At 37.6% G+C, this 17919-nt stretch overlaps 1 protein-coding gene across 2 annotated transcripts in view; it reads right to left on the bottom strand.

The window, feature by feature from the left end:
* The window catches only part of UNC5C (unc-5 netrin receptor C), a 382002-nt gene that overhangs the window by 107181 nt on the left and 256902 nt on the right, over positions 1 to 17919 (bottom strand). For both annotated transcript variants that reach the window (XM_025385362.1, XM_025385361.1), the window contains exon 4: positions 3941 to 4044. In XM_025385362.1, the coding sequence (XP_025241147.1) occupies positions 3941 to 4044 (104 nt within the window). The remainder of the gene's footprint in view (positions 1 to 3940; positions 4045 to 17919) is intronic.

The raw sequence follows: 17919 nt of genomic DNA, 5'->3' as shown, positions 1-17919 counted from the left end.
AGGCCCCTAAGAGTCTGCTCTTGTGCTCAGGAATCCATGCAGTTATTAAATATTTGGAATAAAATCTAGATATAAAGAAAGGACTTTAGGGAGAACAGAGAAGGAGCAGCCAAGCCTAGAGTTCTGAAACTGTTGTGCTTCATCCCTAGCGTCCCCTGTTTTCTTATTGGAAAGGGCTTAGTCTAAACAAGTATAAGGAGTCCTTGGTTGACCGCTTCCTCCTCTGAGACTTTCTTTGCCACCCTCTTTCCTTGGGCTCTGAAAAAGAGACCTACCAAGAGTAGCCTCAGGCTAAATTTCCTCTTTGGGAGAAAATGTAAGGGCTGGTCTAGTGTTCTGAGTCAATAAGGACTGGATGAACAATAGTAGCTTTAAAGATCAGGGTAAGGGGCCAGTCGTAGTAGTTCAAACCTGTAATCCCAGCACTTTGAGAGGCTGAGGTGAGCAGATCACTTGAGGCACGGAGTTTGAGATCGGCCTGGCCAACATAGTGAAACCCTATCTCTACTAAAAATACAAAAATTAGCTGGGTGTGCTGGTGTGCGCCTGTAATTCCAGCTACTCAGGAGGCTGAGGCATGAGAATTGCTTGAACCTGGGAGGTGGAGGTTGCAGTGACCCAAGATCATGCCACTGCACTCCAGCCTGGGTGACAGAGCGAGACTCCGTCTCAAACAAATCAAATCAAAACAAAACAAAACAAAACAAAACAAAACATTAGGGTAGGGGCAGCAGTACATCACGACTTGCTATAAGTAGTTTCATTAACCAATTATTTGGTAGTGTTGTTGAAAGAGCATTTCCTTATTTTAAAGCTCACAATATTGTCTTCATCTGTAGCATGTGTGGACTCCAACCAAAGTAACGAATACAGGAGAGCATCGTGGTGATTCTTAGAACAGAAGCTTCCCCTCTGTGTACCCCACAGTGCCAAGAAGAGGGGCAAGGTACTCAGTAAGAATTTTGGATTTAAGAGGTTGCGCTTGGTCTTGTGTGAATTAAAAAATTATAATATATTAATAATATCAACAATGGCTAATGTTTCTTGAGTGCTTTTGACATGTTCTAAGTGATTTGCATATATTATCTCATTTAAACCTCACGACCACATTCTGCATAGACACTATTATTATCTCCCCTTTATGGTTGAGGAAACTTTGGTTCACAGTATTTAAGTACCTTGACTGAAGTAAAAAATGGTGATGCTTGGGTTTGAACCTGGAATGCTGTAAGAAAATTAGAAAACATTCTATGGTGGAGATTATAGGATGCCAAAATAGGGAAGAAGTAAAATGTTACTACCTTAGAAATGCCTATGCCATTATTTGTACCCAAAGTGCTATATCAAAACTAAGACTAGCATTCTTGACAAACTTACTGATTTGGAGAAAAAGGAATTACTGCTTCCTGACATTCTGCAAAGAATGTACCTGACTACTTCCTTAATAGAACTAGACATATGCTTATAAAACAAAGATCAATTGAAACAATCAGCCATATGTTCATTGAACATATTTTGCCTGACTCTTTCTTGGAATTATTTGTCTTGGAGACAAAAGGAGCACGAATCCAGTCTGGCTTCATCTTCCAAAGTCTGATCTAATTATTACAAAACACATGAGTTTTACCTGCTGGTTTTCCTTTAACATCAATGTTTCACTTTATCCTATTTTTATGCTTAAAGATTCTTTAAACAAATAAATGAAATATTAAATAATGAACACATTTATATTAGAAGGAAAATGATTGTATAATCCTTTAACTCACCAAGTTACCTTTCATCCCTTTCTTTTTTAATTTATCTGCTCCTCTTGAGCAAATGGCAGTTGTAATATGTCATGTTAAGGTATTCATTAGCTTTCTGATCTTGGTGATTTTAATAGTGTTGAAAAGAATCTACACAGGAATTTATTAGCCTGCTCTTGAGCATGTGTGTTTGATCTCTCTTCTGACTTTAAAAAATGAAAAAGAAATGCATATTAAATATAGTTCTTTGAATGTCAAATGGGTATATGATTTTTGAGCTTGCCAAGTTTTAATTGGTCTCTTCCCTAGTGATGATACAGATAGAATTCACAGCCAATTAGTTTGCAGTCATGAATCTTTACTCCTTGACGAAGTGAACTACTTTGTCGAGGAGACTGAAAAAAATGAAGACATTACTAAGATCTCCCCACCTAAAGTCTTTGCAAGGGTCAGATACCTTTTAGAAGCCCTGAGCAAAAATGATGCCATGGATACCCATGTTGCTCATGATCTGTTTTGGTCTCTAAGGTGGTTTCATGGAGGAGGTGTGCATTAAAATTTTAGAAATACCGTTAAGAAGACATATGCACTATTGTAATTATCAAAATGAAATATTGAATAGAGAAGAGCTTCCTCCTTTCTAGTCGTACGAAATCATACTGTGTCTTAGTGCTGGGAGATAAGGTTTTGATGCCGTTGAATGAAATAGCTACTATCAAGCAAAGTCTCTGATAACAATTGGCATGAGATGCCAATTTAAGGCAAAAAATAGCTCTCTTTCAAAGTAAAAAAAAAAGGAATTTCATTAAAGTTTCCTTTGAGTTCTTTGCATTGACTCATAGAGATATGAATGGCTATGATAGAAAAATGGAGTTATTTCATAAGGGCTCTGCCTAAATTTTCAATTAATTAATTATTATTATTACTATTAAAAGAACAATCAGATGTTTGAGTTTGTTGTCAGGGGACCAGCGAACTACCTGACCCCACCTTTACTTCTTGAAAAAAATTGAAAACCTATGAGAAATAAAATAGTTTAAGTACATTATTAATTATTAATTGCTTTTTGGACTGTGTTGAAAGTCTCAATAGTATTATTTTTCACTTTCAGAGATAGGCACAACTTCAGGGCTTAATTTTTAAAAATTCGTATACATTGAACCCATATATAAGACCAATTTGCAACAACTGAAATATGCCTCTTTCAACACATGCAATAAAGAGTAAAACTTTCAAATGACTCAATGTAGTTTGGAGGCCAACAAAGACCACCACCAAACTGGCAGCTATGCCACTTGTCAAATTAATGTGTGCTTGGGCTTGTAGGACACGGGGTCAGTTAGGGCAATAGTGTCAGATGCATATAAGTATGTCTCCTAATAATCATTTAAAGGGTAACCTGTTTTTAGAGTTTAGGATTTATTTGTTAACAAATGAAAGACACAGTATTAGTTTTCCTCAACAGTGTGATCTAAGATGATGGTGAGTGCTTGCAGTCTCTTCTGGGTCAGAGTCCTCTTCCCCAAAGAGAGATATTTTCAAAGGGCATTGTATTGTGTGGTGCTAATGAAAAGTCATGGTATGCATCTGATTTGTAATACTTCATTAGCAACCAGTAGGCTTTGTTCTAGCAGAAACAAAAAATGGAAAATGAAGGACTTGATCAAAAGCTTATAGGATGAAACTAATTGACACCTGTTACTCCTAAAACATGTTTTTATGCAAGGTGTGTGGGCATGGCTTTTAGGTATGTCTATGACTACATCATGGAATGGAAAATACATATGTTAGGTGAACAGGTTCACAGACACAGAAAAACACACTGTCTTCTTACACTCACATTTTTCGCATATCAGCAAGAACAATAATAAAATTGATGGCACATTGTTAAGTCATACCATCTCTCTCTGTGATAAGTGCCAGATAAAATAAAGCAGTATTTCTGATTTCTTGAAAGAGAATGACAAAATTAAACCAAGCTGCCCGTGGCTTTGTCCAATGGGGCATTCTAATTGACTCCCAAGTCATTAATCAGTTCCCAATCAATCTATTTTGCCAGCAGCAGGCAGTTAGGACTCCATTACCAACCATTCATCATGCCATACCCTAATTCACTGCACCATTAGCCAGGGATTAGGCCCCTGTTAGAATAACTTAGTGCCAATTGCTAAATGCAAAGAACTGTTGTTATTCACCTCAGCCACTGGGATCCCTTCAGGTGGTCGACACTGGAGTAAGACTTCCTGTTCCAAAGACACTTCCTTTCCTAGGGGTTCCTGCTCAAATGTCTTCCGTAGATCTGGAACGTAAAAGTGACAAAATACATGTCAAAACTAACTAAATAACATTTATTCATTTACAGAGAGTACAAAAAATTTTCTGACTTAGTATTTTATCTGTGCTTTTTCTGGTTTGTTTGTTTGAGACAGGATTTCACTCCATGTCCCAGGCTGGAGTGCAGTGGTGTGATCATAGCTCACCGCAGTTTTGAACTCCTGGGCTCAAGCGATCCTCCTGCCTCAGCCTCCTGAGTGACTGGGACTACAGGTGCATGCTAGCATGCTTGGCTATTTTTTTTTTTTTAATTTTTTTTGTAGAGATAGAGTCTCACTATGTTTCCCAGGCTGGTTTCAAACTCCTAACTTCAAGTGGTCCTCCCGCCTCAGCCTCCCAAAGTGCTGGATCTATAGGTGTGAGCCACGGTGCCTGGACTTACATTTTTGTTTAACCACATGTTATTAGTACTTTACTAAATCTGGTGGCTATATTATGTGGAAGAAATTGTGAAATTCAGAGGCTATGAACTGTTCCTACTTTAAACTTCAATGGAAGCCTTTGGCAGTCCTTATTTTAACAATTAATAAAGTTCATTAATTGCTTTTCATTAGTATTTTTTTAATCCATCAATTATGATGATCACAGCGTCAAAAAAACTCCATTCTCTTCATTCTTCTACAGACTCCCTTATGTATACACATATTTTCCTCTTTTCTCACAATGGATACTATTGAAGCTCCAGTAACTCTGGAATCTTTCGATGAATACTCTAGGTGAGTTTCCGTTTCAAAGTGGAAAATAGGTATAGCTCTAATGTAAATGATGAGTTAATGGGTGCAGCACACGAACATGGCACATGTATACATATGTAACAAACCTGCACATTGTGCACATGTACCCTAGAACTTAAAGTATAATAATAATAATAAAAAAACAAAGTGGAAAACAGAATGCTGGAATCTGTAAGGAAGAAACATAACTTCTTCAGGAGCCTCAAGTACAAGGCAGAGAAAAGAGAATGGAGAAGAGTCCCAAGATATCACTACATTTAATCATATGGCCATTCAGCAACTGGAAGCCTAGTCATTTCTGCTCAGATATCCCAGGTACCTAATTATGTATTTATCTAGTTATAGTTGACATAGGGATATGCAGCTGAGTTTTACAAACTGTTGTTAGATGGGCACAGAAATGTTAGAAGCCAGTTTGTCATTTTAAACACATCAGAGGCACATACTTCAAGAGATGGGTTTAACTAAATAATCACTGAATACCATATAATTATTTTGTTTTAATGGTTTGGCTTTAAACTCTGTATACATTTAATCTAATTTTTAAAGTTAAAAAATTAATTTAGTCATAGAATTTTGAAGCAGCATTTTTTTTAAAGTCTACAAAAATTTTATTTCATGCATGTACGGTTCAGTTCCTTTCAATAAAAAGTTATTAGAATTGTACCCAGTGAATTTTAATAAAAAATTAATGCCTCTGTTCTGTCATCCCAGGTCCCTGATAAAGATGTAAGAATCTGAAAGCAGCATTGCAGTGGATTGAACTAATGAGTGGAAACCTGAAGACCCTAGAGCAGTGGTCCCCAACCTTTTCGACACTAGGGACTGGTTTCATGGAAGACAGTTTTTCCACTGACCGTTGGGGTGGGGCGTGGTGGGGATGGCTTTGGGATGAAACTGTTCCACCTCAGATCATCAGACCTTAGTTTGATTCTCATAAGGAGTGTGCAACCTAGATCCTTCGCATCCGTAGTTCACATAGGGTTCATGCTCCTATGAGAAGCTAATGCTGCCACTGATCTGACAGGAGGCAGAGCTCAGGTGTTACCCTAATGCTCACTAGCCTGCCACTCACCTCCTGCTGTGCGACCAGCTCCTAACAGACCACAGACCAGTACCAGTTCTCAGCCCAGGGGTTGGGACCCCTGCTCTGAAGTATATCCCTAATAGAGCTCTACCAGAAAGCACCTGGAAAAATGCACTAAGAAAAGACTGCATTGTTACACACGTGCCGTATTGTTGAAATTCTCGGCAGAAGAAAACCCTCAAGATTATAAGGGTTGTGAGAAAATTATAGATCTATGAGGGTCTGAGGCAAGACAAGAGACCTCCAAATGTGACAGAATTTCTATCAGAAAAATGCTTCTGATTTGATTGTCAAGACATTGAGTATATTGTAGAAATGAACATTTGGGGCCACGCACAGTGGCTTATGCCTATAATCCCAGTAATTTGGGAAGCCAAGGCAGGTGAATCACCTGAGGTCAGAAGTTTGAGACCAGCCTGGCCAACATGGCGAAACCCAGTCTCTACTAAAAATACAAAAATTAGCTGGGCATGGTGGTGTGCGACTGTCGTCCCAGCTACTTGGGAAGCTGAGGAATAAGAATTGCTTGAACCCAGGAGGCAGAGGTTGCAGTGAGCTGAGATTGCACCACTTTACTCCAGGCTGGGTGAAAGAGTGAGACCTCATCTCAACAACAACAATGACAAAAAGAAATGAACATTTGGAATCCACAGAGTTATCGTAACTTTAAAGTTATCTAAACCATGCCATTGTCTTACATCCAAAACACATGTTGACCAAATTACCTGGAGCATCACAGCATAATAATCAATGGCTGCCTTAGAACCTGCTGATACAGATTTTCTACATTTTGCCACCCCACACATCCCCCTGACATCTCTTTTGGTTAATTCATATTCTTCCAATGGAAACATTAAAAATTTTCTCTTCTGATGTGGTGGCTTCTCTTGGTTTTTTTTATCTGCACTGAGATAAAATTTGATGAAACACCAGATACCAATAAAAAGAGCAGCAGTGAATATCATTTATGGGCTAAAATGTTCTTGACAAGATTTATCTTGTTTGTAAAAAATAATTCTGAGGAACTTCTGCCTGATGTGGGGTTGGGCAAAGACATAATAACTGGAATGAGTTCTCAAATTAAATAACATACGGACTCACTCTAATTTAAATTAACCAAGATATCACAAAATGAGGGCTAAGAACAAGAAAAAGGCATATATGTATTTAACTAGAGCAATTTCATTTAACATTTATTCATTGTCTCCATATGGTAGACATTTTATTAGGTACTTTGGATGAAGATGTACAAGACACAGAAAGAAAACTAGAAAGGTAAGCTGAGGTGTGCTTATGAAAAGCCTTTCTGTCATGCTATGGAATGGCAAACCCTCAAAGGAGTGAGGTCAGAGACCAAGAGTATCCATCAGAGTGACTGATGGAGGGAGGCGGTGGTGAGGATCCCGAAGTTAGTTAGGGACTCATTTGAATAAACCATGAGGGATGATGGGGTCCTGAACTCAGCTAGTGTAGTGGACAGGAAGAGGAGGAAGTAATTCTAGAAATAAATAGATCATACCTTGAAGAAGATGTAGGTATTTGGAGAGTGCCAGAAGGCAAGAATAATGTTATATTCTTAGCTACTGCATTGTTAACTTGGTATGAACACTGAGTATCAAGTTGGGCAGGGAAGCAGAGAGAAAGATAAATTCATATCGGTACATGTTAGGTTTGGCATATCTGTGAAACATTCAAACTGAAAAGTCTAGTAGTCCAGATCATGGTTCCTAAACCTTAACCCTATTAATTTTGGGGACTGGGTAATTCCTTGTGGTAGTTGTTCTTTGCACAGCAGGATGCTTAGCAACATCCCCAGACTCTACCTGCTAGATGCCACTAGAGCCCCATCCCAACCTTAACAAAATAGTGCCTTCAGACAATGCCAGATGTCCCCTAAAGGGAAAAGTCACCCCCCTCCCCCCGGCCCAGTTGAGAACCACAGGTCTAGAGCTTAGAAAAGAAGGCCTGGTAGGATTTCTTGTGCTTCACCAACTAGGCAATTGCTGAAGCACTGGAAATAGATGGCATCACCAGGGAGAGACTACAGCATAAAAAAAAAGAGGACAGTGACATTCAAGAGGAAAAGCTGTCATCCAATGATATAGAGTGAAAAAAGCGGTAGGAGAAAACCCAAGGAAGTTAGTGTCAGAGCATCCAAGAGGAAAATAAAGTTTTAAAAAGTGGGGAGGTCAATAGGAGAAATGCAGTGAAGGACTCAGAAGCACTCACAGGAGAGAAATCATTGGTCTGGGAAGTTTAGGAGTGAGGGGGAGCAGAAGCCAAGCTGTGATGAGGAGTGGCCAGGAAGTGGGGAAATGACCATTCTGGGTACTGTGGGAGCAGAGGGAAAAGTTCTCCTTTGCCCTCTGAAGGTTCAGTGGAAAACCAACTAAGTCACAAAAGGCAGATTATTTGGAGAGAAGACAGACAAATTTTACTTAACATGTACACATGGGAGCCTTTGGAATGAAGACATAAAGATCCAGGGATAATTGCCCATTTTGATGCTTCCATTCAACAAAAACTGGACAGTGTGTAGAAATATGATCGGACAAAAAGGATCTGACCTAATGTTAATAGACTGAGTGGAGAGACCCGGCAAGACTGTGGGTCTAGATTCTTCCTGGCCTCTCTGAGCATTCATTCCTTCCTTCTCCTGGGTGTCAGGCAGGGCCCTCTCTGGAATGGGGGTCTGATGACCTATGATCATACAAGGTAGGTTAGATGAATTTTTTATGGTCACTTTTTACACAAAAAGGAGGTTGGAAATTTAGAATAATATTTTTCAGTTTTGTGGCTGGTTTTGGACTAAGGGGGTTTCTATGACTCGCCTGGGGGAAAGAGGGATTGTCTTTTCCATAGCTGGCCTTGGGGAAGAAGGGACTGAGAGACAGGAGGGCAGGAGAAGGTCAGAGAAAAACTTTTGCTTCCGGGGCCTTCATTTTGGGGTATTGTTTTCTGAGTCCCAACGGTATCTACTACTCTTTTCCAAAATTTTAAGGTGACAGAAGTTAGTAGCACCATTAACGGGCAACGGGTTTGAGTGCAGCATGCTGTAATTCTTCTCAGAATATGGTGCAATTTTTGGCACAGTTTTCTAATTCTTGCCATAGGAAGGCGTATTTTATGTAGACGTTTGTTTCCTAATTGAGAATGGCGATGGATACAGGCATCTACTTCCAGAGACAGGCTTAATAAACCATCATTGAATACCACAGAATTATTTTAAGGGGTTGGCTTTAAGCTCTATATAAAGTTTATCTAATTTCTAGAATGATCTCACACTTAACCCCCCACAAGGCAATACTTCTTCCTGAAAAACACTTCTAATTCCTGCCGTAAAACCTCTCTGGCTTTCAGATTGTGTAATGAGCATAGGGTATATCGCGGCCGTGCAGCACGGAAGCCGCTCATTTCAGCACACCTCCTCGCTACTCTGTGAGGGGAGGGTAGATAAGATTTTAAGCATATCTTTCATCATTTGGAGAGATGTGATAGAAGGCAGGCCGGTTGCCTTGCAGGCAGAGTGAACACAAGGGTGACGAATGAATAAGAATGAAAAACGGACACTTGTCAGCTAGGAATTAGATGTAAAACAGAATGGTTCAGAATAATGTGGCCATTCCTGTCAGAAAAAAAAAAGACGAATTTCTGCCCTTGGAAGACCTTTAGGATTCTACATTCTGCTTTCTTTCCATTAGTTATAAGACTATTACTAAAATAAGTATGAAGTCCTTTCATTAATAACCTAGATTACTTTCGCAAATTCAACTTGATATGCATCTAACTTAGTCATTGATTCTGCCAATTAAAAGCTATCGTCATATGTATGCATTCAGAGAGATGTTTACTTAAGAACATGAATATTGGCTTACTAAATCCATACACTGAAATCCAATTAGCAGATGTAGAATCAGACCTGAAACAATATAGATTTCTATTTTCCATTTATACATAACCAAAGAAAGTCCCTTTGGACACACACATGTGCACACAGAGTCTCATTTATTGGGGTAGAATTTTGATGCTTTCAATGATTTTTTTTTTGCACAATATACTGTGGTTACAAATTAGCTGTGATACAGAATACATGAATTCATGGCATTCTGCAAACATTAGCTCTGCTTTTTGACAATGCGGTTAGCAGAAAAGAAGACTCACTGGGAGATAGATTTTCTGGCCTTCATTTTCCATATTTACGAAATGAAAATGAATTATTAGATAATTCTGAAGGATGCTTTTGCTGTAAGGACCTATTACTGAACCGACTAAGATTTTAAATATACATTTTAGGGGGGAAAGCTTATCCTTTGTGGAATAAGGTACTTCTTGGTTGCAAATATGTGTCTAAGAGAAATAATAGAAGAAATTGTTTCAAAAGTCAAGGAGTTGATACATCTTTGAAGACAACAGCATATAATATTCCCCTCAGAAAAACTTTCACAGAACTTTTTGGACACTTGGATCTACAGGTGTGTGTAAGAGTTAGAAACTAGGGAGAGAAGCGAGTTACAGAAATTTAATATTTTAAAAAACTAGCAAATTCTTTGTATAAATCCTGGAGAGTAATATAATATACTCCACAAAAGCAGAAGAAAATTCAGGCCCCGGTGATTGTAAATGCACTAAGAATTATTTTGGCAACCGTATCCATAGGACAGAGAGGATAGGGGAGGGAAATGCCTACCCAAAACAGTGTGGAAGGAAGCCCATCATGTCAACGTGCATATTTACAAAAGGGGCAGAACATCCTGTCTCTTCCCAGTGCCATTTCTTGAGCACCTCTGCCTGTTACTGTCTGAAAACAACCAGTGATGCCTATAATAGGAAAGTGGAGGCTCTAGTATCATGGGTCATACTAACACCTCTCCACCTTTGAGCCCTGCTGATTTTAGAAGACTAGGACAAAATATCAGCAAAAAGATCTCCCTGTGGTAGCTAAGCGGGCAGGTGGTGGATACTATCGCCTTGAAGAAGATAAGCATGTTTTTATTCCAATTTAAAAATGATTTACATTTATTAAAAATATGTATTATCTCACCAAAGGTACTTCATTATGCAGAAAGATTTATTAGAATAAAATATTTTTTATTTTTTTCTATCCATCATTAAGCATAGAATAACTTTTTTTAAGAAAACAAAATATTGGTGATGTGATAGACCGATATTATGAAGTAAATAATTCTTCAATGGGTATATTTCAGTAGACTATCCTAGTGGAAACCTAAATCCTTAAATTCCACAGAATAAGATATAAGTGATATGTTACATTATTACTGTTGTTGTTTTTTAGACTTCATCAGGTTTTGTGAATATTAAAATAGATAATGAATCTGAAAAGTTTGGAAAATTATAAAGCACAACATATGTAATAAATTGTTATAATTATATTTATTATTACTCAGAGAGTTCTGGAATGAGAAGTGATTACTCATCTGCAAAAATTTTGTACACATCATGCTCACACACACACCTTGGCCATACGGTCCATAAACTATAGTATCTAATATTCCTTATTGTTCTTTTGGAATTTCAGGTTTATTGCTGTTTTTCAAACTGAGTGTCATGACCCTTAAGAGGGTTATAAAATCTATTCAGTGGATTAAAACCTAGCATTAAAAAGTATGAAACTGAATAAACAAAAGTTATCAAGATATACATAGTCTTATAGATGTGTATGTGTATGTACATTCATATGTCTCTGTGTGTAAGGATGTGGTATGTGTCTAGTAGATCATGATATCAACCTATTTTTTATTGTAAGTCAAAAAGGTCTGAAAGCCACGGGGTAGGCTAACACTGTGGCTGAGAGCAAGGTTTTGGCATACACAATCCTGGGTTTAGGTCCTGACTCTGCCACTTGACTATCCATTTAACCTTGAGCACATTGCTTAGCCTCTTCCTGCCTTAGTTACTTCATCAGCTGATAAATGGGTATAATTTCACAGGGTTATATAGGAAGGGTCACCTATAAAATTCTAAGCACATGCCTAGCATATAGTAAGTGCCCAAAAGATAATAATCCCCCACTCTACTTTTCCCCCACAGTATTAATAAATTTCATTAGGCTATACATTTACTGTTATCACTACTAATCAAAATAAACATAACCAATGAGACAAAGCAATTGGGAGGGCCAATACTTGAAGGTGATGTTTCGTAAAGAGATATGAAGCTATTACCCTGCTGTGCTTGATTAAAATGCAGATTCCACACTCAGGTTGGGCCCTGAGAATCTACAGTTTTAACAAACTCCACAGGTGTGTTTTCTGCACAGCATTAAAATCTGAGAAGTACTGGTTGATGAATTGATTCATTGATTATGGAACACCAAGATATGTATGGCAATGTGGACACTGTAGGAGGCTGTGGGGAGCCATGCAGATCTGCTTCTGCATTGTGGCTCTAAAAGCCTGGTTTACAGTGTGTCCCTGTTGGTGTTTCCACAGTGTCCCAGAGCTCACTTTTGTACTAGTTGATGGTTGACATTGTCTAGCACAGGACTTGAGTTTCATATGTCTCCAGAGGCCATACAGGTAACAAATGGGAGAAAGCTAGGCATAAGATTTTTTTTTCTTGAAACATGACACCTACCTGGGTTGTCTTTTATTTTCTAACTGTTAATGGAGACATGGGTAAAAAACCAATCAATCAGCTTTCTCTTTACTCTTGTTACTTAGCTCTGGCTGCCTGTTGCCAATAGCAGTGCAGGTTCAATGGGCTACAGACCCCATATTTGATGACTAACAGAAGTTGGTAATGTGGATTTTTATGAGATTTTTTTTTTCTAACTGTATATGTTGTCAGCTACTTAAAACTTTATCAAAATACTTGTGTGGGCCAACATTTTGAGGACTAAACCAAAAAGGTTGGATGCCATATTGGGCCTGTGGACTGCTACTTTGAGACCAATGGTCCAGAAAGTTCAATGCTGAAAGTGTCAAGTTACGTTAATATTTCTTGTGGCCTCTCTCTCACCTCAGAGAAAATCCCCAGAGCCTTTTGCTTCTGACTTTCAGACACTTAACTAAGAAAGCCAACAAGAGACATTGGTGAGTAAAGCTGTTTTTGTTAGTAGGTTGCATACATAACATTTCATAAATTAGTATTTTATAATTATTCACTTATATTCCTTTACCTACTTTCAGAAGGAATGTTAGGCAATAAATGTGGGCACGTCAGAAGATTAGTTGACATTTTTAATAAATGTAAACCAATAGCGCCTGAGTTAGGAAAAGAAAAAGTGTCTTGATGGCTGAAAAGACACTTTGCAGTCATTTCTGTAATTCTTGATGATTACTTAGATTAAAATGTCCCTACATTCTTTTTGGAACCAATGTTGTCATTTCTACAATTGCTTTGAAGAAAAACCTGAAGCTCTTTCAGGTACAGCAGGAAACTGTTAAGAGTGGTTATGATCTTAATTATTGTGCTTTAGAGTAGGAATGGCAAACATTTGGAACCACTGCATTCCTTTCCAGCTCATGTATCTATACCTAATTGACCATGATATTTTCTCCAGAGTCTGGATTTAGCTTCAGGATCTGCTCCAACACAGGACTCTGGGAGGCCACAGCGGAGCAAGAGTTAACAGGTAAGATGCAATGAATTTGCATCCTCAGCCTAGAGTTCCCTGCACAGAAACTCCTGATATGGAATGTGTCTCTGCACAGTTATGGCCATGTTTCTATTTGATATCATGTCACTGCTTAGTTTTACTTCAAAAAACAAACTTAATCCCAGCCTTGAATGCTACATTTTAAAATTTTAAAAATTATTTGAGATCAAATAAATCTTGGTGTTTTGTGCTGAGTACATAGTAGCTCCTTAGTAAATGCTGAGTTAAATTCAATTCCTAAAATAATCTGGCAATTCCCTTTGCTGAAGGCCTGGAAACAATTTCCGTTATGATGTATAACTATAAAATGTCTTACAAGTCACAAAGTCCAACTCCCTCACTTTACAGATTATATAACTAGAACTGTGAGAGGCTAACTCACTTGTTTAAGCTCACCAGCTATTTAGAAGTGGGTTACCCCATGATGTGAATTTGCTGGAAAATGGATGCCGCGTAGCCGTTGTGTTTCCAGTGGAAATTTCCACAAACTTAAAATAACAGAAATATATTCACTTGCAGTTCTAAAGGCCAAATATTTGAAATCAGTTTCACTGAGCCATAATCAAAGGGACAGCAGGACTATGCGCTCCCTCTGGAGGTTCCTAGGGAGAGATCATGACTTGCCTCTCCCAGATTCCAGTGGCTGATGGCATTCCTTGGCTTGTGGTTACATCCCTCTAGTCTCTACCTCTGTGGTTACACTGCATTCTCTTCTTCAATCTGTGTCAATCTCCCTTTGTCCTTCTCTTACAAGGCATTTGTGATGACCTTTAAAGCCCACCTGGGCAATCTAGGAAAATCTCTCCATCTCAAGATCCTTAACCAAATCTGCAAAGATCCTTTTTCCACATAAGGTAAAATTTACAAATTCCAGAGATTAGGACCTGATGCCTTTGGGGGTCATTATCCTACTGTGGTTGTTACAAGCATGGAGCCTGGATCTGCTCTGCCATAGTTTAATCCTAGTTCTGTACTTAACTGAGGTTGCTATGTATTCATTTCTTCATCCATAAAATGAAGACAATTCTAGTACATATTGTATAGGATTACTGTGAAGATTTTAAAAGGTAACATACATAACAAACCTAGGACAGTGCAGTTACATAAAGAGTCCTCTATCAATGTACTCATTTACATACCCACTTCATTCAGCCCCCAAAGTAGCATTGCTGTCAAGTGTTCACAGAGTTGATGGTTGTACTGATATTTATTTCTTTAAATTTTACTGAGAAGCCGAACTCCAAATATCAGAAATAAACTTCTTGCTTCCCAAATTGAACTGGTCTTGACAAAATGGCTCTTGATCTTTGGAAATTCTGTACTTAGAAGAGCTTCATGTTGTTATCTGCTGCTGGCCAACGTATTCACTTTCTGACCTAGGCCTGACCCTGCATTAAGCAAATACAGCTGCTGTACTATGATTCACATTTTCATACTTTCAAGTGCTTTTCAGTTAATTCTTTTACACACTCAATGAACAATGGTGATGAACACATCCTAATTTTTTTTTTTTAACTTTTAATATATTTTCAAAGTGCTCCTCTAGCAAATAATTTCATGGTCACTCAAAATAATAATACTGTGTTCTTAAAGGGGGGAAAAATGTATCTTTCTTCCAATAATGATGGAAAGAGCTAATTATGTTGTCATAGCAGAGTAGAATTTATGCTTAAATCACCAAATCTCTCTGTTAATAGGAAATAACTGCTGTGAACCAACCAGTGAAGCATATTTTGGAAGAACTAGATTAGCCTTCAGAGCTTTGGGCATTTATTAGAAGTGAAAAATGCCTGACTTAATGCCATAGAACCCTGAAATGTTAGCTATGGTTTTCTTTTCCAGGAATAGAGTATCTGATTTTTTGCTGGAATTTTTAAAAATGAAGGAAAATATTATTATGCTAAGCATCTCTTACTGTGGTTTGTAAATATAAAGAATATAGAATATTTTAAAGATTGAAGCTGGGTGCAGTGGCTAATATCTCTAATACCAGAACTTCGAGAGGCCAAGGTTGGGGATCGCTTGAGGCCAGGGAATTTGAAACCAAGCTGAGCAACAAAGAACCCCCATCTCTACAAAAGATACAAAAACTAGCAGAGTATGGAAGCAGGTATCTGTAGTCCCAGACACTAGGGAGGCTGAGGTGGGAGGATTGCTTGAGCCCAGAAAGTTAAGGGTGCAGTGAACTATGCTCATGCCACTGCAGTCCAGTTTGGGTGACAAGAAAGACCCTGTCTCTAAAAAAACAAATTAAATTAATAAAAAGTTTGGTGGTTTTTTTTTTTAACTTATCTTTCCTTCTCAAATATTGTAAACAATAAAACAAACAAAAATCAACTATATGCAGTTCCCTCTATAGTTTGAAAAGTCAAGAATTGTTATCTGTTTTTGCAACTGTGTACAATGAACTAGACTACAAAGAGAAAAGTTTGTTTAAAACTCAGATTCAGTGTTTCCTAAACAAGTGACATGGGCAAGTTAGCTAATATTTCCATGATTCTGTTTTGTTATTTACAGAATGAAGATAACAGAACTTACTTCATAGGATGTCATATGAGGATTATGATAGTTAACATGAACAAGGGTCTTATAACAGAGTTAGGCATACAGTAAGCATATCATAAATGTTGGCTACTAGGACAGAGACTAAAGAAGAAAGAATAAAGACAATCGATTTTGATTTTTTTCCTGTTATTTTATAATCTCATTTTGCTTTTGTAAGGGATAAAGTTTTTGTTCTCTCTTAGGAATTTACCACAAACACTTTCATAATATCATACCTCATAACCAAGAAGAGAAGTTAGAATGATCTGCAGCAAGTCAGCAGAAGGGTAAGCTTGGTAATTTCTTCAGTCGTGCCAAGTCCTGGCTATCACTTACTGCACTGAGATCATTTAAATGGGAGAAATTCCAGGGAACAAAGCCTCTTCAGAAGGGAGGACAATTTCAGCCATTCTTCGTTATTTCTTGACTTTTGGGCATTTATAGGACAAACACATTTGTATTCAGATAGTCTTGTTAAAGAGTTTTTTAAAAAAAATAAATATTTCAGCTAGCACTCCAAATGACATCCACTACAGAAAAGAGGAAGAAAAAAAAATCCATACAAGCCGCTCTTTTATATTCACACTGCATCTTTAGTTTCAGAAAAAAAGTGATTATATGTCATCGCAATATTTTTTAAGGTATGTCTTAGGGATAAATAATAAGAAATTTGCCAGCTTTATGGATGAGGAACCTGACATACCAAAAAGCTAAGGCTTTTTTCTCAGAGTACAAAAAAAAAAGAATGCAATGATTGCAGACAAGCTGTTTTCTTGCAAATAAGCATTTGAGCCATAAACTTCACTTTTCATACAGCACAAAACATACTTTAACAACACATTTTTGTCCAGTGTGTTACCAGCCCTGCCTATAACATATGTATAGATGATTCCCCCCAAAATATGACTTATGAGACTGTATTCTATAAATCTGTTGTCTACTTCTCAGAATAAACACGAGCTATAAATGCCTATGAATCTGTGGGGGCATTCATGAAACTTGGGAACTTCTGACCATCTACAAAAGCATATATGTTGGAAAAAATATGTACTGACACAATCAGGTATACATTATAATATTTAATCTTGAAATAGGAATAACCTGATAAACTAATACAACTCTTAAAATTTATATGAAACAAGGGGATTAATTTATTCTTTAAACATTTTTCCCTTATCTAAAAATGTCTAAAGTATATATTTAATCTTATCCAATTCAAAATATGGCCTCTGTTACTTATAACTGGATTAATGTGGGCTTTAATGGTTGTATCATACCAGAACTCAGAAATGTACCTTAGTAAAAATGCCATCTATTCTGGTGTACAGGGCAGCCTACTGAATTCTACCAAGACATTTGACATTAGGCTACTAGAACTCTTTATAGCATGACCTACATCTTTCAGGATGCTTGTTTAAAGAAATGCATTATTTTTGTGAAATTATGTAATTAATTTTGTTTTATGCCAAGTAGGGTAGACGGGTAGAAAATAAAAAAGTAACACACAAGGCCACAAGTCAGGACTTCTGTACATGTGAACCAACATAATAATTCATGAGATTACATACATATTTAACTGGAGATACTTAAATATAGAAATGTCAATTCATTCATTCCTTTATGATATTTCTTAAGTCCCTACATTGTGACAGGAATCACCCTAGGCGTTTTGAATTCATCAGTGAAAAAAACAAACCCAAATCTTTGCCTATGTGGACCTTACTTTCTAAGGGGGTGAGGGGGACAGAACACAAATGATTAACTAATAAATAAGTAAATGTATGATGGTTCGAAGGTGAGAAGTGCTATGCAGAAACATAGTAAGTACAAGAGTGCCATGGGGGTGAGACGAGTGTG

This window comes from Theropithecus gelada, chromosome 5, assembly GCF_003255815.1.
Source record: "Theropithecus gelada isolate Dixy chromosome 5, Tgel_1.0, whole genome shotgun sequence".
Classification (NCBI taxonomy): Eukaryota; Metazoa; Chordata; class Mammalia; order Primates; family Cercopithecidae; genus Theropithecus; species Theropithecus gelada.
This window is presented reverse-complemented; position numbering and strand designations above follow the sequence as displayed.